A 20945-nucleotide genomic window follows, 5' to 3' on the forward strand; every position below is an offset into this window, starting at 1 on the left:
TTTGACTTGGTGGCTAAAGTACTAGAGTGTGTGCGTGTGTGACTGCATGTGTTGGTTCAACTCAGCGACTGTTTTCTGAGTGTGTGTTTAAGCTTTTGTTTAGCGTGCTTGCGCGCTCGCCAAGTTTTCCTCGTAATCCATATGGCTGTTGGTGGAATAAAATTGCTCTTCACGCCGGTGACCGTTTTGGCACATCTAACAATGTTATTCCCACCGACGTCAGTCTTGTTAACCCCAAACCGTTTACAGACTACGGACGACGTGGACTCGCGCCTCGCTAGTATGAATCCCCGCTCGAGGCTCGACACTCCTCTATGTTTGAAACAGCTCCGCTGCAGTGCGGACAAAGTCACGTGACCAGGTCCTGCCTGCTGATTCGGCGAATGATTATCACTTCCTCCTCCTCTGCCGTTAATGCACACTGATTTGCAGCATTTCCTCATACTTTGCGGCCGTTGACTGACTCGAGTCGTTATGCTTTTAGAGGCAGTATTAATACTCGATAATGTAAAATTAGACTTCGGGAAAGCAAGATTGACGATATCGATAACGATATACATCGCCCACCTCTACATTCAACGTACTGTTCATTGTATTGTATTTTTTTTAATACAACAAAGTCCTCATGAGATGAAAATTAAACATTTTAAATTCAAATTATTAACATGCTTTCTGTAGTAGACAGTATTTTTATTCAATACAAAAACAAAAACGCAAAAGGGCTTCTGAACAGTGACAGAAATATTTCAAATGTGTGCAAAAAAGTCTCTGTGTGTATGTGTGTGCGTGTGTAATGTAATATGCTTAGAGTTTATGTTTTCCGAGTGGTCCCTGAAGTGCACACGAATGTGATTGGCTCATTATTTTATGCTGTGCTATGTATATATGTATATGTATATGTATGTATATATGTATTTGTATGTATATGTATTTGTATGTATATGTGTGTGTACGTATATGTGTGTGTACGTATATGTGTGTGTACGTATGTGTGTGTACGTATATGTGTGTGTACGTATATATGTGTGTACGTATATATGTGTATGTACGTATATGTATGTATATATGTATATGCATATGTGTGTATGTAAATATATATGTATATATGTATGTTTATGTATGTATATATGTGTGTGTTTATGTATGCATATATGTATATATGTATATGTACGTATATATGTGTATATTCATTCATATAGTGTGCTAGATAATTTTAGTGCAGTCAATAGGTTTACACAATAATTTTTAATCAAACATGAAAAGTTGGAGTGGTAAAGCCACGGGTTTGTTTGAATCATCGCAATCGGATAATTTACTGACTACTGACTGAGGCCACACTTGTTTGATAGAATTTTGTGCACTTGTCACAGTTAATGCTTAAAAGACACCAAGTTAGAATGTTTAGTACGTTAATAACTCTTAATGAAATAGATAAACTGTCATTCATATTAATTCATTTCATTTGTCCTTATTTTAGCGTAAGTCTAACCTGTCAAAACATTTGTGTATCATACATCTGATGTTGCTAATTGTAATACAAATCAATCAATTTTTTTCATCGTTGTTGAAAAAATATGTGGGAAGAGGCCAGTAAAAAAATAATTGCATTTGAGGGGCGGGGATGGCAATTCGATTATTTTTTAAAATAGTTAAGCCCTAGTTCCTACATCAACCAAGTAATCACATGGAAGTATGGAAGTCAGAACACGCCATAGTCTTTCCCTAACCTTTGTTAACACAGCAGTAAAGTCATTTTTACATTAAATATCTTTATGAAAAACACATTTAGGTCACAAGTATAGAACAATAACAGTAAGTACAGAGGTAGCTGAATGTATTTTCTTGAGTCGAGACAACATATTTGTAAGAGATCAAACTATTTGTGTGCATGCTGCTCATAACTGGTAAACCTTGCAAAGGCGTTGGAGCTTTACAATGAGAGCATGCTAATGTATACATTTTTCATTTAACGTGCATGCTCTAAATTCTTCAAGATGCACCTGTGTTGCAGGAAGTACATAGACACTGAAACTAGGTTGAGCTCTGATTTGGATTGTGATTAACTAAAGTGTTTTCAACTGCAGGTGTTTGTGGAATTCGAGAATGCGTCGCAAAGGTGTTCGTGGGTGCAGGTGTACGATGATGCCGTTAAGGCTTTGTTGGTGGAAGATTCAATCGTTTGGGCCAGTTGGAGTGCTGCTACTGCGTCTTCTGGGTCAACCACAGCCTGGCCTGCTCTGGTGAGTGTCAGGCTGTGTTCACGCTTGAAGTTTAATAATACACTGTTTCAGACAAAGTAAGTAAGTAAAAAAAAAATCCATGGTGCACAGAGTGCAGCATTTACTTTTTTTTTTTGTTTTTTTAAATCATCGCATCACAAATAAAAAAAAAGCAAACAAAACTCATGGTGGCAAAAGCAAATACCCAACTTGACTTTGAACATTATTTCTAGTAGGGATGCACCGATATACTCTTTCTCATACCGAGAACAACATTGTGCTTGCCAATATCAAGTACCGATACTTGATGCCAACTTGTCTTAGAATTGTGATGAAAATGTGTTCTTTTTAAATTAGTATTGTTTGAAAACACATTAATTGAATGTGGCATAGGTTTCACAGAAATAAAAGCTTTTAGGTTATCAACTTGACATTACTGGCATCAAAACTTTCAGCTACATGTTTTTCCAACAGCCTTGCCACATATTTCACTTGAATGTCGCTTGAAGCAAGGCGGTGTCTCAGTCTGAACACTAAGGGATATCAAGCAAATGGAGTACATATAGTAAATCAGAGAGGAAGAGGAACTTGCAGTTTTGTGGATTTACACTTAGGATGCCGTGTTACCTTTGTGTTTGAACTTCACTGCCTCACCATTGCGGCTTCGTGACGGTAGTGCGGCTGGCTTAGCCAGAGCCGAGTAGTGAGGAGCGGATCCAGCGACAGGGCTCGAGGAACTGGCCTCGCCAAGTATCGGTATCGGTGCATCCCAAGTTTGCACCTTTTGTCTTTTAACACTTACGATGACTTTTTTGATAAAATGTACTTTGTTGTTTATGTGTATTGTTGTTGTCTTGTTGTGCTATGGCTGCTTAAGCAAGTTAGTTGATTTGAATTAAAATGTATGTTTTCCTACTTGCAGGTTTCTCTGCCAAGTCTAATTCAAAAGTATACATTTTCTTTCGTCTTCCACAGGCATTCCACTCCATAGTGGACAGAGTGGGTTTAGGATCTGTGCTTCCGGTGCAGTATTTTGGAAGCAACAATCTTGAGTTCCTTCCTGACAAAAAGTCTATCCACAGGTTTGAGGTGCGTATATGATTGTTTTAGTTGTATTATTTGCCTTTCCCCCAATTTTAAATGATGACAATTTAAATAATTCACGAGACAACATATTAACAACATGGATTTAACAAAATAGATATTTGAACTAAAAGGACATTTGAGGTGAGGATTATGTTTTGTTTTCTTATGCAGGTTGAAAAAGACATAAGACATCCACTGTTGTTGGAGCAGCCCTCTGTGCAGACTGCCATTTCCAGCTGGCGAAGTGATTTTGAACTGCAAGAGATTCTCCGGAAGGGTAAGAACTAGCCCTTTGTCTCTTCTCCCTTCTGTGACTGCTGAAAAAAACACTGAAGGCTAAGGTGTGAACCCTCACTTTTCTTTGCGCAGGTTCATACACAATTCAAGGACGAAGGGTGTGTGTGTACCAGCCAGAACTTGAGGAATGCTGGGCCCTGGGACTTGTCTCACAGCATGACCTGATCTCACACATAATGGAGATTATGTTGGATAAGGTGATGATTTTAGTTGACAATTGGTTTGAAAATAAGTGGGAGATAGTGGGGAAATCATGCTTCCACTAACACTTACACATTTTTGCTATAGAATAAAGAAAAGCAGCAGGTGGACCCCCGCGTTATACATGTCATGCTGGGAGAAGAAGAGGTAAGGCCTTTTTAATCAATGCGCCCGTTTTTCTATATTTATAGGGCCGTATTCTCTCATTTGTGTGTAAGTTCTTTTTTTATGTGCCGGGTTTGCGGCCTTTTTATCCATGCATATTATCCCATCTAGACAACACAGAGACGCCAAAAGAGGTGTGATTTATTCTGGAATGTGTACCTTTCCCAGACTTGCCTATGTCATTTTTGGCTGGACTGTAAAAAGATAAATAAATTCATCAATGGCAGTGAATGAGTTAAAAGGTTGTAATTGCCAACTCACAGCACCTGTTTGATCTGCTCATTACCCCATTTTTTTTTGTTCAGTATTAATGCACGACCAAGCACCCTGGTTGGGGACCCCTGATCTACAGTAAATTGAAATCATAAGCAATAATTGGTCTGGCTGGAGAGCTGAGCCTTCATCAATATTTGTCAATGTTGGTGTATGCCACCATTGACTTTTTAACCACGCTTTAAACCTTGCTGCTTTAAACGTGACATTGTTTGTTTACGGATTTTTATTGACGAGCTTCATGCCACCAATAGATTTACAGGTAGTCTTGTCATATTTGTCAATGAGATTACCGAACATGTCACATGGACCACTGAAAGTGTCAGAGTCTGCGCGCATATTCGCGGTCTTTTCTATAGTTCAGTGGGAGGCTTGGATGATGAAATATTTTGCCAAAACTGGGAAGAGTGAAACCTAAGAGTAACACTAACAAGAGCAACTACTGATAAGGATTGCCAGTGGGTCCTGACAGCATGGAGCAGTGTCAAAAAACACCAAAATCCCAGGTTTCGAAAGATGATAAAGAGGACAGCTCAAGCTCATCTGCGAATTTCCCTTGTGATGCAAGTGACCCTGTCAGCGACAACACAAGATAGACGGAGAATGCCTGTACAAAAGAGTTTGGGCTGCTGCTTTCCGACACCAAAGAAAAGCAGGCTTTAGTGGGTTTAGTACACAGGGGGAGGAAGAGGAAGGTAGTGATCAGTGACTTCTGGGAGGCTACAGTGTAACTAGCCGTATTTGGCATTGTTTGGAATTTTTTTCTAACCGGTATTGAAGGTAATTCCTTCCAATAAAAAGTTTGAAAAAATAATTGTCCGTAATTTACAGTAAAACCTTCTTTAAGTATCATTATCAGTTCATGTGGCATATATTGAACCAAAATACAAACGTCAAGTGTAATGTGATGTTCCACCTTCCTAGAGGCACTTGACTTATAACAGAAACGTGTAAGAAGAACCATGATTAAGTCGAGGAAAGCATGTGCACAAGGCCATTTTTGACAGGGAACACTCACGTTTTAGGGTGTTCCACACACACAGCTTATCTGGCTGACTGGCTGAAGTGGACGGGAGAATCTGCACTGCTAGAAAAAGCGCACACCTGTGCACTTTTCCCTTCTTCTTCTTGTCTTTATTGGTCTGAATTGCAAAGTAATTCACAATATTGCTGCATTTTTTTAAATTCGTTAGTAATGATGGGTCACTTTGATGGCCAGTATTTGATTCCCATCACATGAAAAAGTCCAAATTATGAAAATGTGCACATTGGCACACACACTTTCAGAATCTGGCAGTGCCAAATTTGTTTTTGATGTTGATGTATTGATACTGTGGCCTCAGAGATAATCAGAGCTGGGCATCGCCTAACCGACCACGTGGTCCCGGTCCATCCCCTCGTCGGCGACATTCAGTTGGCGTCAAGAACGTAATCTTTGTCACAAGCAGGCGCCGCACGAGCAGAAGCCGCCAAACGCAGAAAAAATATCAAAAACAACAGACGCGAACAGTGTGGTGAATGCTCAAATAAAAACAATATGGGGCGCATGTCATTGCGTCTGTGGGACCCCAAGGTACACAGCAGTTTTATTTTTTACTTTTTCCTTGCTCAGCCGCATGTCAGAAGTGCGGCACCTGCGTGTGACGTGATACAGGTTAAGTCCGTTCTCGACGTCGTTTGGCTGACTCGGACCGACTGGGACCACGTGGCACGATTAAATATGCCGACGGCAAATAGGCGATGCCCAGCTCTGGAGATAATGATAGAGTAGATCACAATATTGATATTTTGTCCCTCTTCCCCTTATTTTCACTTTGGATACTGTTTGATACCTGTGTTAAAGTAACTTCCAACCATTGTTTTTTAGCTTGGTAAGAACGGCCGGCGAAAGATGGACAGTGAAACATTGAAGAGTGATAACAGTCGCAGACGCAGAACTGCCTCTGAGGAGGAAGACATGAACTTGAAACGTTTTAAAGGTGGAGTAGAATTGGGAGCCGACGAGCAGAGGTGTGATGATTCTAGCACCAACTTGACGGAAGGGGCCGACGTGTGGAGAGGAGAGGCTGGCGAAAGAGTCAGCAGCACAACCAAAAACGGCTGCACCTCAGAGGGAAGCTTTCTTCAGGGCAAAGTGTCGTCCCCCGCCAATTCCTCCGTCCAGATGGATCAGGCAAATGCCAACCCAACGCGTTATTACGCCCATGTGAAAGAAAATGGTCGTATGCTCGCCACACAAGGGGCAGCGGACTCAACCACCTCAGTTTCTCATACCCCTACCCCTCCTCCCCTCAAACCAGCACCCTCTCCCTTCTCCGCCACATCTTTCCCCTCTTTAGGCCAGATGCCAAGCCTGGTCCCTGGAGCCCCAGTCCACAAGGCTTCTCCATCCCAACAACCAGTCAGAGAAGATGCCTCCAAATCCTTTTCCAAAACTGCAGCTCTTGTTTCCCCCGGGCCTGTCACCATCTCTTGGACTTCGCCTGACAGCAGCCCGAGTGTGGCGCTGTCTGCCTCTGGAGGCTTTACTCCCAAGGCTCCTGCTTGGGGAAGCCAGACGGAGGTAAGACAACCAGAAATCTTTGTACCTTCTATATTGTGTGTATACACGTTTTGCTGTGCCCTGTAAAGGCACATGAATGTCTTGTTATTCTTGTGCTCAGTAGACACATTGGAACCCATCAATTAACCAATTATGCTGCTGGTACTGTTGAGCCACGCTATTTCTTTTTTTCCTAAGGGGATGTCTGTAATATTATGATAGTGCTCACTGCCCCAAGGGGCATTCTTGCTATATCTTGCTGTATTTTAGGATTGCTACAATGATTTGTTGTTGATTTTATTTTTTAGTTTTTTCTTGAAACCAACTCTTACCTTAAGCATGGGCCCCTGTTTTTTTCCCTTACCACTAATGAATAGCCGGAACTATACTCTGGTGACATTATTTCACTGCACTGGATGCAAGCTCAACCCATAATTGCTATCGACGTACTACATCTACAATTGCTTTTCTGTGTTGCAGGCATGTAAGACTGCATTGGGTTATCGGCTTCCATCAGCTGTGCCTGCTGCTCCTGTTTTTGGCGAGGTTACCTCACAGACCAATGGAGCTGCAACTGCTTCTGCAACCTCCAAGGACACTTCGAGACCCTTTGGATTTGGCTTTGGGAGAGAAAAGAGTGAAACTCAATCCAAGCAAGACCAAAACTTGTTTTTCCAGTGCATGACAAAGAATCCTGACTCTAACCCAAGCCTAGCGGGTCCTCAAAGCCAGCCCAAGGACACTAATTACTTTGCTGCTGTGTCAGAAGCCCTCAATAAGGAACCTCCAAGCCTTTTCAAGTCTGCTACAGAAGGGATGAAAAAGCCGGAGCAGACCAAAACACTTGACATCCATCCAACAGGAAATGGTGTGCTGAGCAACTCTTCAGCCGCCTTTCCAGGCATGGGTAGCTCTTCTGCTGGGAGGGGCTCTTCCATTGGGGGTTCCGTAGCAGCATCGGGACTACAAAACCTTTTAAAGAGTTGTAATAATGGTACGTTGACGGGGGCCGTAGTGATGCCATCTAATTTTAATCCTTCGGAGAGCCATCAGAACCTCTTTCTGCAGGGCTCTAAGGAGCCGGAGAATCCATTTTTGGCCTATGGGGACAAAAACATACACACATCATTTGTTGGACTCTCCAGAGTTGAGTGCGCCTCGGACAACAAGCCCAATCTTTTCACGATGGCAGAGCCACCCAAGGGCATTCTGTCCTCCCCTTTCGCAGCACTTTCATCTGCTACTTCACCCAGCCCTTCAATCTCTCCAGCACCAACCATGACCCAAAGGGCGCAGAATGAAGGCACTCTGATAAAAGAAGAGAAGGCAGTTGGGGAGATGCCATCATCCACTTCAGGCAGCTCTGTTTTTGGTACAGCTGGCCCTGCCAAAGCAGGAAACTCTGTCCTTGGAACAACTGCCCCTCCTAGAATAGATCAGCAGCCTGTGTCTTTCGACCATAACCCGACTCAGAAGTTTGCCTTGGAGGAGAGAGCACAATCAACCAAGCGTGACTCCGACCTAAGCAGTAACAGCGACTTGTCAGACCTGAGTGAGAATGAGGAGGGTCCAGACAAAGGTCAAGCCATTGGAGAATCATCACAGCCTGGGAAGGATGCAGCCATGCTGCAAAAAGCTAAAATCCAAGGCGCCGCCAAAAGCCGTCCACGAAATAAGCCTTTCAAAGGTGACCTTGGTTTCAGAAAGTCAGAAGCCCAAGAGTTGACACATTGAATTTAACATTACTTTTTATTTTCCAGTGGGTCAGTCCGTTCTGAAAGACCTGAGTAAAGTGCGCCGTCTTAAGCAGTCTGGCGAGTCCTTCCTCCAGGATGGCTCGTGTATCAACGTGGCCCCTCACTTGCACAAGTGTCGTGAGTGTCGCCTGGAGCGCTACCGTAAATCTCGCATTGCAGATGACGATAGCGAGGATGACGACGATCCAAATGTGGCTTGTCGTTTTTTCCACTTCCGAAGGTATACCGTTATAGCAAATACTTGCTTTGTACACTTGATGATTCCACAATAAGATGCAGGTATATAATTGGTGATACATTTTCATCCTTCTTTTGACTGTGACCAGGTTGGCTTTCACTCGTAAGGGTATGTTACGTGTTGAAGGTTTCCTAAGCCCCCAGCAGAGCGACTCAATGGCAATGGGTCTGTGGCTACCTGCACCCGCTGTGCAAGAGGGGCTGGATCTTGATACATCCAAGTATATCCTAGCCAATGTGGGTGACCAGTTCTGCCAGCTGGTCATGTCCGAGAAGGAGGCCATGATGATGGTGGAACCTCACCGTATGTATTAAGAGATCTTATATTTTTTCTTAGGAAATACACAAGATGCCAAGTGATCCGATTTAACTGTATTTGTTATAAGCACTTCCCTCTTAGGGATAAGTGGAAAATGTTTAGGAGAGGACATATCTTAGTTTAATTTGAATTGGGTTAATTTGAATTTTGCCAGTGAGCGAGCGTCTATCTTTCACTGGACCTGTAATTGGGCTTGTGTTTGGCTGACGCAAAATTTGGACTCCACCAACCAATCGCTATAACATTTGTTGATGTAATTGCATCTCCCTCAGGTCTGACTGCAGTGTGGGCAGCTCTATGCAAAAGTTAATGATCATGACCTCCTTGGCTCCAAATTGGCAAAAGTTAATAATCATCGACTCCATGGCTCTGAATGAGCTACAATTCTGCCAAATACCTTAATCACGAAAGGAGGACGAGTAATAGCAGAAGAAAACCACTTAGCCATCCTAAACAGCTAAGCTATCGTTAGTTGACAAATAACACTAGTTCACATTGTAACAGAATTCTGGCTGGAACTTTGTTACAGTGATGAGTAATCATCTATGAACAGCAAATTAATAAGTAGAGGGATAATACAAAAACACAATCACACACAGTATAGGCTGAAAACGGGAAATGAATTTATACGTTATGGCATGCTAGGCAAGAGGGGGCTCTGTGGTTAAAAGTATACAAATCTACATTATACAGTAGAGTAGCCTATAATAAATATAAGAAATAATATTTAGAAAATAATATAAAAAAACTAAGCTATCAATATTTTGTCACTCAAAACAACTCAAAACAAGTCAAAGGCAATGTAATGAAAGTGTAAAGAAAATATTAGTGTCATTTGGAATCTTCCGAGTGGCATGTGTTTGTTTAGGCTGAGATGCAAATGTCCCTGAGAAAATATCCAGAATTTTCCCGAGAGGTGATGGTCGGGGTTGGCCTCTCTGCAGACACGTATTCAAAGTTGTCAAACGTTAATGGACTGCGCTGTAGTAACATACCTTGTCTTGCTGCTTCGACAGAGAAAGTAGCATGGAAACGTGCTGTGCGAGGGGTGAGGGAAATGTGTGACGTGTGTGAGACCACTTTGTTCAACATCCACTGGGTGTGTCGCAAGTGTGGCTTTGGCGTGTGTCTGGACTGCTATCGGCTTCGCAAGAACAGACCCAGAGATGGTAGGTCTTAATGGATGGTGGGTTTCATTTCGAAGTTCCCCGTCAGTGGAGCTACCCTATTGTTCATGGTATTTACAATGCAAATCCAACCTAAATATGTTTCGATTGTGGTGTGTTGTGAACATATTGTAGATTTAGAAGATGGTCCAGTGGATGATGTTTTCTCTTGGTTGAAGTGTGCAAAGGGCCAACCCCACGAGCCAGAGAACCTCATGCCGACACAGATTATCCCCGGGACAGGTAACAATTTGCATTTATACATTAAGATTGAACTGTAAATTTGCTGTCATGACGTTTGGATGCTAATGCTCACCGTTTTCTCTTAGCTCTTTACAACATAGGTGACATGGTGCACTTAGCAAGAGGCAAATGGGGTATTAAAGCCAACTGCCCCTGTGCCAGTCGGCATACTAAATCCCTCGTCCGCCATAGTGCCCCCAATGGGATTACACAGGTGCATCATCGTGTCATGATTGACCCATTGGGAAATGAATGCATTCTTATGGTTGCTTTGTTTGTCTCAACAGACAACGCCCAACAGTGGTGGCATCCCTGGAGCTGCAGCCTCTGCTGCTGGCACAACTCCAAAGTCAGAAAGTGAAACATCAACTATAAAAACGGAAATTACACAAACAGTATCATCCAGTGGCGGGACAGGGGAAAGTGCGGGCATTACTAGCAACTCCACCAGCAGTACGTCATCCCTCAGTAACCTTGCACAGCCCTCCGCTAAGGAGTCGCGCCCATCAGGAGAGGGCAACAGCTCTGCTCTGCACTGGCTTGCAGACTTGGCCACACAGAAATCCAAGGATGACACAAAAGGTGAGGCAAAAGAAAATCACCGGAACCGTTATTCACGAATTTGTGTTAAGAGTTACATCACTGTCTTCTTACCATCCAGAGTCTGGTTCACTTCGCGCCATTATGAATCGAGAAAGCCGACCTCCTTTTGGCCTGGATTCACTCAGTGCCCTGTCAAGGCCTTCAGCTTCCAGCCCCAAGCTCTTTAACAGCCTTTTACTCGGCTCCAGCATGACGCAGTCCAAACCTGAGGGTTCTAGTCTCAGAGACTTGCTCAACTCTGCACCTGGCAAGCTTTCCCAAGGACATGGAGAGAGTGTAGTACCATTCCCATCCGTCTTTACCTCCGGAGGCGTATGTGTGAACTCTTTTCGTTTGCGTGCATGCATATGGAAGAACTCTTACAGTTTCGTAGCCATCACCTGGTTCAGTTGTGAGCCTGAAAATGACAAAAATTACAAAAGATGAAAGTATGCTCAATAAGTGCATAGCTTGTGAACCATATATAATTGCCTTTTCTCAGAGTGACAAGCTGAAGAGCAGCCTTCCCAACTTCTTGGACCACATCATTGCCTCAGTTGTGGAGACGAAGAAAGCAGAAGGCCGCCGTACCGGAACCTCTGAGGGAAGTGAGCTTGGTGTGTTGGGAGCCCGCAAAGATGGAATAATGGGCCTCAGTGTTTTGGAGCCACACACCTCGCACTCCTGGCTCTGCGATGGCCGACTCCTTTGCCTCCAAGATCCCAGCAATAGCAACAACTGGAAGATCTTTAGAGAGTGCTGGAAGCAGGGACAAGTAAGAACCACTATTCATGTTCCATGTTTTTTTTCTTGTGTGGAACAAGGAACAATTTTCATTTAAATAATTAAACATTGTTTGGGCTTTCTTATATTTGCAATTCCTTTTTCTTTCTGCCTAGCCTGTGTTGGTGTCAAGCATACATAAGCGACTGAAGTCTGAGTTGTGGCGTCCTGAGGCCTTTAGTGAGGAGTTTGGGGACCAGGATGTAGACTTGGTCAACTGCAGGAACTGTGCCATCATTTCTGATGTGAAAGTGCGAGACTTTTGGGACGGCTTCCAGATCATCTCCAGTGAGTTCCCTAATACTTCTTTGTAAATTCAGCTTTTTTTTTTTCTTTGGACTGCCTAGTTCCATTCCACATTGATATGTTTTTGTCAACTACAGAGCGACTGAAAGACGCTGAAGGTAACCCAATGGTCTTGAAATTAAAGGACTGGCCTCCAGGAGAAGATTTCAGGGATATGATGCCCACACGGTGAGTAAAAAGAGACAAATATCAAGAGGGGGAAAAAAAATTCCAAGTCTACAGCTATTTTTTTTTTTACATTAAATTTTAAACAGACATGCATAGATTTATGAATTTGTTCATGTTTGTATTTTTTCTTTTGTGTGTGTCTAACAGGTTTGACGATTTGATGGAAAACCTTCCCTTGCCTGAGTACACAAAAAGAGATGGCCGGCTAAACCTTGCTGCCCGTCTGCCTAACTTTTTTGTACGACCAGATCTTGGACCCAAGATGTACAATGCTTATGGTGGGAAGACATGGCCAAGTTTAATCAATCTTCACTCTCAATTTTTGCTGCGTTGTTGCATTTTTGTCCAGTTTCTGTAATCCTCTCACTTTTGCATGATAATTGTGTTTTCCTCAGGACTAATCTCGACAGAAGACAGGAAGGTGGGCACCACCAACCTTCATCTTGATGTGTCGGATGCTGTTAATGTCATGGTTTATGTTGGAATACCTCAAGGAGAAGGAGACATGGAGAAAGGTCAGTGGGCTCGCACACTCAAAACATCAGCACTTTGTGGCAGTATTGATATTTTGAAAAGGAGAGCTCTGCTCATGCTATTAGCTCTTATACCTTCTTCACGTCTTCATTTTTCTTCAAATTGTTTCATACACATTTATCACCATAAGATATACACGTACCACAAAATATTTGGACAAACATTTTGAACTGTATTGTTGAAGGGGAAGTCATCCCAAACATTTTTTTCAAGAATATGTGCTATGCAACCCCACTAGTTGAAACGAGGCATTCTGATTTAACATTGCCTATTTGGAATATGAGTTAAACAGCAAAATCCACCTGTTTTTAGCCATCCCAGTGGGCCGCCGTTTTGACACTTCACTTCATTAACCCTATGGTTAATGATTTGGTTCTCTCTGGTGATGAATAAATGTCTTTATAGTGGGGAAGCTGCGCATATTTACCATAACTTGACAACTAACCCTGAACAAGGAACATTGTTTTAATTTTAAACAAGGTCCCAATTTTTTTACTACAAATCACAATACAGTGATCCCTCATTTAAACAATTGAAGAACAAAATGAAGAATAAATACCAAGCTGCAGGCTGTGAGAGGAACATGAGCTTCAACCGCGGCAGCTGGCGATCACGACGGAACGTTCGCTAAAAACTATGTTTAAAGTTTTAATTTTTATCATAAAATTTGACTTGCCTTAACTAGAATGCCAGAGTGTAATTTATCCAATCCTGCACTTTAAAACGCTTGTCGTGGTCGTGAAAAGTGAAAGTAAAAACGGCCGCTTCTTCTTTTTCTACGATACTAGAGACAGCTGCGATGATGCGCACCCAGTCAGCTCACCTATAGTACACAGTGGAAAAAGTAGATCCACTTGTGCCCTCGTTGGTTGAGCTCGCGCTGGGAACCAGTCCTCGCCTTTTATGAGTCCCTGCGTGTATGTACAAAGCCTCCGAGTCAACTCATATCTTTGAAACAATGCGTCTTTCTGTAATATAGCTGCCGATATGTGTTGTTTCATTTTTGATTTGTTATGAATGCTCCTGAAAATCTGCGATGCACCGAGAGCACGAAAGTTGAAGTAGCGAGGGATCACTGTAAACTGAAAAAAACTCTCTGTTGGGTTTACATTTTTAAAAAAAGTAGGGACTTTGACACACGCATTAAAATGATTTTGATTTGTCCCCCAAAAAAGTTGCAAGAGCAAGTGACTTGCATGATCTTTTTGACAGTAGTGAAACGACTTTGACTTCTTTTGCAAGTGGATGTAAATCGTCGACGAAGAAGGATGCCCAAAAAAAAAGCGCCTGGGGGACCACATTGGCTAGAGCCAATGGTGTTTTATTTGCTTTTCATGATTCCGTAATTTTTTTTCCTCAGAATTGAGCAGTTCCATATTTTTTGCTCCAAAAAAAAAATCTACTGTGATTGACTACAGCAAGTTTTTTCTCTTAAAGCCAGAAGGGTGGCATTTGGAATAAAACTTGTTTTGTGGAAAAGCCGTGATTTTCCTTTTTTCTCCAAAATTAAACAATTATTGATAATTATTAATATTATTGTTTTTGTTATGAATAATGATTAACTATGAGCCGTGAGTACATAATTTGAATTCAGAACTCCTAGAGCCAACTTGAGTGGGGTCTGACCTCGTAAATGGGTTCTGAGAGAGACAAAACAATTCCCACAAATATCCTTGTACAACCTTTCCGTTACTTTTTTCATTTAAATGTTTAATTACATTGCTTGAGATTTCTAATAGTAATTAAAGCCGTGTCAGTTCAGTTTCCGGTGAGTGGTATAGCTTGATTGGCGGTAGACAACATTGTACTGAGGTTGACTCACAACCAAAGCATCCATTATTCCTTGACACTGTTGTTCATTGCCACTCCTGCTCATCATTGGCTTACACAGCACCCGTAAAAGACAATTCAATGGCTATCTGTCCTTTTCATTACGGCAACATTTCTCATTCACAGAAGCAGATGTCAATGGACGCAAAGGTGTGTAGACTTTCAGTTGTATCACTTGAGTAGCATGCATTTCTTCCTGACTAACTCCCCCTCTTGACTGTTCCACTCTTCACTCTGCAGTAGGGCTGGGCGATAATGGCCTTAAAATGAATATATTTTCCTCCCCTCGCATATTGAAAAAGCGAAAGATAATGTTATATTATATAAAGATTAACCTCTGGCATTTGCTTTATATCTATATACAGTATATACATATACATTTACTAGCAAGTTTTTTTCCCTCCTGCATTAACTTGCATCAACTTCCTCAAAATAATAGATACATACAATTCATATTTTCCTTTACAGATAATGTGCTAATAGGTGTTTGGGCTTGGAAAGTGTCCTTCTACTCAAAACGTGTATGTAAACATGACCCTTGATTAATTAACATTGTAAATGTTCAACAATGTAACATTTTAAAAAGAGCCGTCAAAAAGCATGGCACGGCTGGTCCATATGTATTTGGTCGTAGAGAATGATCACGCCTTTAAATACAGGTGTACTTGTGACTTGGAAGCAAATACGAACATTTTGAAAAATACTGCTTTTGCAGCAGATATATGAGAAGCATCTCTTTTGCAATGTTCAGTGCAATTGACTTTGTGATTGAAATTATTCCCCTTGTCTGTTTTGTAGCAAGAATAAGTTGACAACGAAACAAATAGCCGACAGTGGAGTTGGAAAAATCGCTAAAAAGGAACACTGATTTTTAGCTTCGTGTTCACAACCATGTTAGTGTAAGCAGTGGATGTCACTGGGGAGCTTTGAACTACAGAAGCTGCTTAAATATGTTAAAATAATTATGATGAATGAACTTTAGTAGATGAATTCGATTAATCGCCTAGCCCTAATTTTCAATTATCTATGCAATGATGGGACTATATGATAAGCTCCATTCTGCATTTATATGAACATAATCTTAATACCCCAAAATAATAATTTTTCATTGAACGGCCTCCCTGTGGTTGTCACATTTCTTTTGTATCAGTAGCAGAACCTCCTCAACCCTGTCCATTTACCCACCCACCTGCAAAAATGTTGCTTACACTCCTTTGCAGCTGCAGTTTGTCCATTTTCTGTGAACTTGGTGGTATAATCACTGTGCGAAAGGTTTGAAGGGCATCTAGACTTGGCCGCCGCCTCTGGCAGGCGTCTCCCCTCTCCTATTGCGCTCTTTATCTGTCATGCAGACAAACTCTGCTTTCTCCTTTCCTGTTTTTTATTGGAACAAGACATTTAACAAAATACATTCACAAGAACGGAAATGCACACTTGGTGTCATTTGGATCACTGAGTCAATCATCATGGTGCGGATCGAACAACTGGACCGAGACCCACTTTTTGAGGTGGTCTTAGTGCTCTTCCAAACAGACTCGGTGTGGTTCGCCGGTCTGCATCAACTACAGGATTCATGCGACTTTTTGGGCTTTCAAGCCACCGTAGCCCGAAATCGTGGTAAATACTAGTCCGTAGTGAATGTTGACCATACCTGATCCTTCGTCTTTGGTTTAGCCACACAGCTGCCAGCATATTGTGGGTCAGGGCATGCAAAGCACACACACTTGTGGGTTACTGCACGCATTGGCCAATGCTGTTCCAAAATGTAGAATCATAGTCTAGCGAAACCTGCGTTGAATGAGCTGCTTTTGACACTCCAAATTATTTTGCGTCTCTTAATAACAGCACAAATATATGCAGAGCAAGAATGCATCATGTGGGAATTCCATCCATATTTTCCTCCATTTCCGGGTTTGTGTGCTGCGCGCCGCCCTTGTCATTTCTGTCCAGTGGGAGCACCGATCATCACATGCGTCGACGTGTTTACGGAAATATAGGTCACTTGCAAAAAGTACAGCATGAATACGAACCGCACCAAAACAAAGTGAAGTCCGCTTTTGGTCTGGAGCAAACAAGCGGACCAAGGGACTTTGCTTGTGTGAATACACCCATATACAGTAGACAGTAGACCAAAGCAAAACCTATATTTAAAAAAAGTCCTTCATCCTATTGCCTTTTTTTCAGAATCCCTAGTTCATCTGTAATCATATGTACTAGGAACAGGTCAGGTTGTAGCCTGCTCCATTGCCCCGCTCTGAGATGATGGATGTGAACATTGCGCCATTAAGTGTGATTGTGTAGTGTAACCCATTCATGTCCGTGTAAAAGTACACGCATTGTTTCTATTTTCCTCTAGCTTAATGCCTTTACATGGAATACCTGAGGTTTAGAACCTCACTACTAATAGCAAAGAGGGAAAAAAGTAAAACATGCATTCAACAACAAAAAATGAAAAATTCACACCACTCACAATTTTTTTTTCTACCGTTAATTGTTTATATTAGTAGTTACCATAAATACTGTACCACAAACTGTAATCCCAAAACACCGTCATTTCAAACTCTTACAGCCTTTTTGTACCCTTACAACGGAAGGGCTCAGAGTTAAGCATATACATTACAGTAAATATACACACCAACAATTCTCTGAACTTTATTACGTTATTGTACTGAGAAGTTTAAAGTTAAGTTACAATCAAGCTGCTGATGATGAATTACAGGTCTGGCCAATGAATGATGATGACTGCACAGAGAAGCAGAGGAATTACATTACGCTCTTTTTCCTCAAAGCATTCTTGGCCGGTTTGAAGAAAATAGTGAGGCAACTACTTCTACATGATGACAAAAGTTTTTTTTTTCCACATCTCCGTCATCGGCAGTATAGAATGTAATGGCGTCTTAATATTTAACCTCCTTGAGTTTTATCCAGGAGGGTTTACCTAAGTGTTGCAACTTTTTTCTGGCACGTCGACTATTTGGCAGAAGCGTTAAAAAGAAACATGGCGTTTGCTCGGCATCTATGGGCATTGGAGAAAGAGCACGAAAAATGTGAAATACTGTACCGCATGCTGTGAAACACTCCAACAGTATATGAATTACGTCGGATTTCAAGTTTTAAGAAAAGCACATACTTACAATATTACAGTGCAGTATTCTGTATTGCTATTTGACCACAATGGTTATTTGAGAATTAGTAAGTTGACATGCCACGAAAAAAAAAAAAATCGCTGGACTGCTTTTGCAACGCTGCTGAAAATCGAGAAATAGGTCATTTTGCAAACGTGAACAGCAAATAGGCAAAGAATTTCTGTAACTACATGGGGACAGTATGCATCTACGAAACAAGACAGAAGAGCACCGATGTAAGAAACTGTGCTGATGTCATTGTGTTGCTGTTTTGTTTGGACACCCAGAGGTCATGACCACTATTGAGGAGGGAGATGTGGATGAAATGACAAAGAGGAGGGTGTACAATGGAAATGAGAAACCTGGAGCTCTCTGGCACATCTATGCGGCCAAGGACGCAGAGAAGATTCGAGAACTCCTCCGCAAGGTTGGCAGCCAGTGGATACTGTCCCGAACGCCCCTGCCCTGGATAAATAGTTGCAGCATTGGCACCATGGCAAGCCTTTCACTTGACACCTGAGTGTTTTTCTGTCAAGGTCGGAGAGGAGCAGGGTCAGGAGAATCCTCTCGACCACGACCCCATTCATGACCAGAGCTGGTACTTGGATCAGGTTCTCCGCCGCCGACTCTTTGAAGAATACGGTGTGCAGGGCTGGGCTATTGTGCAGTTCTTGGGTGATGCTGTTTTTATCCCTGCTGGAGCTCCACACCAGGTGATGATGGAGAGAGATGGGCCCCATGCATTCCTGCCTGTCTGTTTACCTTTCAATCAATGTGACATTGTTTGTTCTTCTGCTCTCAGGTGCACAACTTGTACAGTTGTATCAAGGTGGCTGAGGACTTTGTGTCTCCAGAGCATGTGAGACACTGTTTCAGATTGACACAGGAGTTCAGACACCTTTCTACCACTCATACAAACCACGAGGACAAGCTACAGGTAGGTGTGCCAAATACAGGCTGCTTTTTCATGCTGACAATTTAAATGCACCAAGGGATGTGTGCGCTTTAGCGGGATAATACAAAAACTACTCAAGTAATGGCTATAAAATCATAACATTTTGGCATACATTCACATCTTCCATTTGTTTTCTACACAGCTTTAGTGAAATTGGTTTGGTACCATTTGTGCCATCCTGCTGCACAAGCACAAAAAATGCAGTAACATTTTTATTAATTTAACATTACCAAAAGGCTTTTCTGTCAAAATGCTCTTGCAGTGTGTTTTTCTTTTATTTTTTAGAAAAAACAATTTCCATAGCAAATGTTGCGCCACCACAGTGAGTTACTCGCAAGATTTGTTTGGCAATTTTGCGCCGCATACCTTTCCTGAGCAAACCTACCCATTTTCTATCCAGCCTTGGGATAGGCAGTGGGTGGGTATTGGGGCACTGGCCAGGAATCAAACCCACGCCGACTGCACTAAAGACAACGGCATGTACCACAACTAGTGCCCCATAGCAAATAAATTAAGTAGATGTTTTTTATTTTATAAAACATGCAATACAACTGTAATATTTTAACTAAAATGAAACAGACACACAAGCCACTGTATTATAAAACGAAAATTAAGTACAAATTATTTCCCCTTGGAAAACGATGACAGAGCATAACTGAGATGTAACAGGAGGGTGTTTGCAGCACATTACTGTCCCCTAGTGGTTATCATCTATTGTTGAATTTGTCAGACTAACAAACTCCAGATCATGTTTGTATACCAGTTACATGTATATAATTGATACACACACGGTATGTGATATGTTTGCAGGCAGGTCATTAATGACGTAAAGCATTTCTGAGGTTGTTGAAATGGTAACATTTTATGCCATCTGTTTATCTTCTAATCTCTTCCATAATGGTCTTTTTTTTTTTTCTTTTTTCTTTTTTTAATAGGTGAAGAACATCATTTATCATGCGGTGAAGGACGCCGTCGGCACACTCAAGTCCCATGACCCGAAACTAGCCCGCCCGTAGACACTGACCTGTGTGCCGTGATGGCTAGGCTCCCAAGACCACTTCACTCCACCACATAAGATCTCTACATGCACACATTTACATTATATATACAGTACACACACTCACACAAACCTACACAAACACACTCAAACTGCAGAGTAAGGTATCAAGTGTAGTTTTCCAGGGGCAGTGACAATTTGGATATGGTGGAATACAACGTCAAATTTGGGAGAAGGGTTCAACCTGGTTTTGTGCTTGTCAGAGCGCCAATGAAGGAAGTCCTTTATCGCTGTCGCACAGTAAGCGCAAACTTGTCTAGTTTTTTTTTGTTGTTGTTTTTTTTTTGTTTTAATTAACGCTGTATTTAAGGTCAATGTGTTTGTTTTGTCGTTTCCATTGTATATGTACGATGTGCAAGTAAGGGAGGTTAAAAGCTGACGTGCCTTCGAAGCACATGTTCAGCGACCATATAAGAAACTGATACGTGCGTTCCAGACTCATGTTTCTATTTTAATGACGTCAGTGTATTTCAATAGATGCAAGGTTAACCTGTTTTTGTAGATTTTTGTTGTTGTTATTGCAGTTTTCCAACTGGGTGCTTCTACACTCAGTGGCTGAAAATGTATTTGTGAAGCAGCCAGTGAAGGAAGCAGACCAAAGTTTTGTATTTTTAGTTTTCACTTAAAGGTGTCTTTTCTTTTGTATGCCTCTTTATCATTGCATAAGTAATGATTAGGAGGATTTCATAGAAGAGGCTTTTTTTTGGTTACTTTGTTTCACAGGCTGAATAACTGCAGTTTTCCAACAACATTGTTCTAAAATCACATTTGCAGCTGAACAGAACTACTGGCCATTAACATTGTATCAATATATATTGATCTTAGCAGTCTGTTTGATTTTTCACAATAAAGTTAAGAAAAATGGCAGTGTGTGTGTGTTTTCGTAATCGTACTATGTCATTGGCTAATTGCTTGTTCTGGTGATCAATAAAATGTGTTTGTGCAATATTGAACTCAAGTTGCAATTTGGAGCATTTACCAATTTGAATGTTCTTGTAATATAAATCTTTTGGAATCAAAGTTAACATTTTATTTTCACCATGGGACTCATTTGGTGTTCAGATAACAAATTATATATATTTGTATAATTACTGGTAGGT

General features: G+C 41.6%; 1 protein-coding gene across 2 annotated transcripts in view; it reads left to right on the plus strand.

Moving 5' to 3' along the window:
• kdm3b (lysine (K)-specific demethylase 3B) overlaps positions 1 to 20712 on the plus strand; it is a 26654-nt gene extending 5942 nt beyond the window's left edge. Inside the window, exons 2-25 of one of the 2 annotated variants that reach the window (XM_086017935.1) lie at positions 2085 to 2240; positions 3195 to 3308; positions 3477 to 3582; positions 3675 to 3799; positions 3891 to 3950; positions 6109 to 6804; positions 7264 to 8470; positions 8544 to 8760; positions 8867 to 9081; positions 10113 to 10265; positions 10398 to 10505; positions 10592 to 10719; positions 10793 to 11087; positions 11167 to 11420; positions 11590 to 11862; positions 11987 to 12158; positions 12254 to 12344; positions 12492 to 12622; positions 12740 to 12859; positions 14835 to 14858; positions 18121 to 18260; positions 18370 to 18546; positions 18636 to 18770; positions 19724 to 20712. In XM_086017935.1, the coding sequence (XP_085874061.1) occupies positions 2085 to 2240; positions 3195 to 3308; positions 3477 to 3582; positions 3675 to 3799; positions 3891 to 3950; positions 6109 to 6804; positions 7264 to 8470; positions 8544 to 8760; positions 8867 to 9081; positions 10113 to 10265; positions 10398 to 10505; positions 10592 to 10719; positions 10793 to 11087; positions 11167 to 11420; positions 11590 to 11862; positions 11987 to 12158; positions 12254 to 12344; positions 12492 to 12622; positions 12740 to 12859; positions 14835 to 14858; positions 18121 to 18260; positions 18370 to 18546; positions 18636 to 18770; positions 19724 to 19804 (5178 nt within the window). In that variant the 3' untranslated portion in view covers positions 19805 to 20712. The remainder of the gene's footprint in view (positions 1 to 2084; positions 2241 to 3194; positions 3309 to 3476; positions 3583 to 3674; positions 3800 to 3890; positions 3951 to 6108; positions 6805 to 7263; positions 8471 to 8543; positions 8761 to 8866; positions 9082 to 10112; positions 10266 to 10397; positions 10506 to 10591; positions 10720 to 10792; positions 11088 to 11166; positions 11421 to 11589; positions 11863 to 11986; positions 12159 to 12253; positions 12345 to 12491; positions 12623 to 12739; positions 12860 to 14834; positions 14859 to 18120; positions 18261 to 18369; positions 18547 to 18635; positions 18771 to 19723) is intronic. The other variant, XM_086017944.1, reaches the window with a different exon arrangement.
• Positions 20713 to 20945: the final 233 nt, after the last annotated feature.

This window comes from Filicampus tigris, chromosome 2 (genome assembly GCF_054856515.1).
Source record: "Filicampus tigris isolate MCC_2025a chromosome 2, RoL_Ftig_1.0, whole genome shotgun sequence".
Classification (NCBI taxonomy): Eukaryota; Metazoa; Chordata; class Actinopteri; order Syngnathiformes; family Syngnathidae; genus Filicampus; species Filicampus tigris.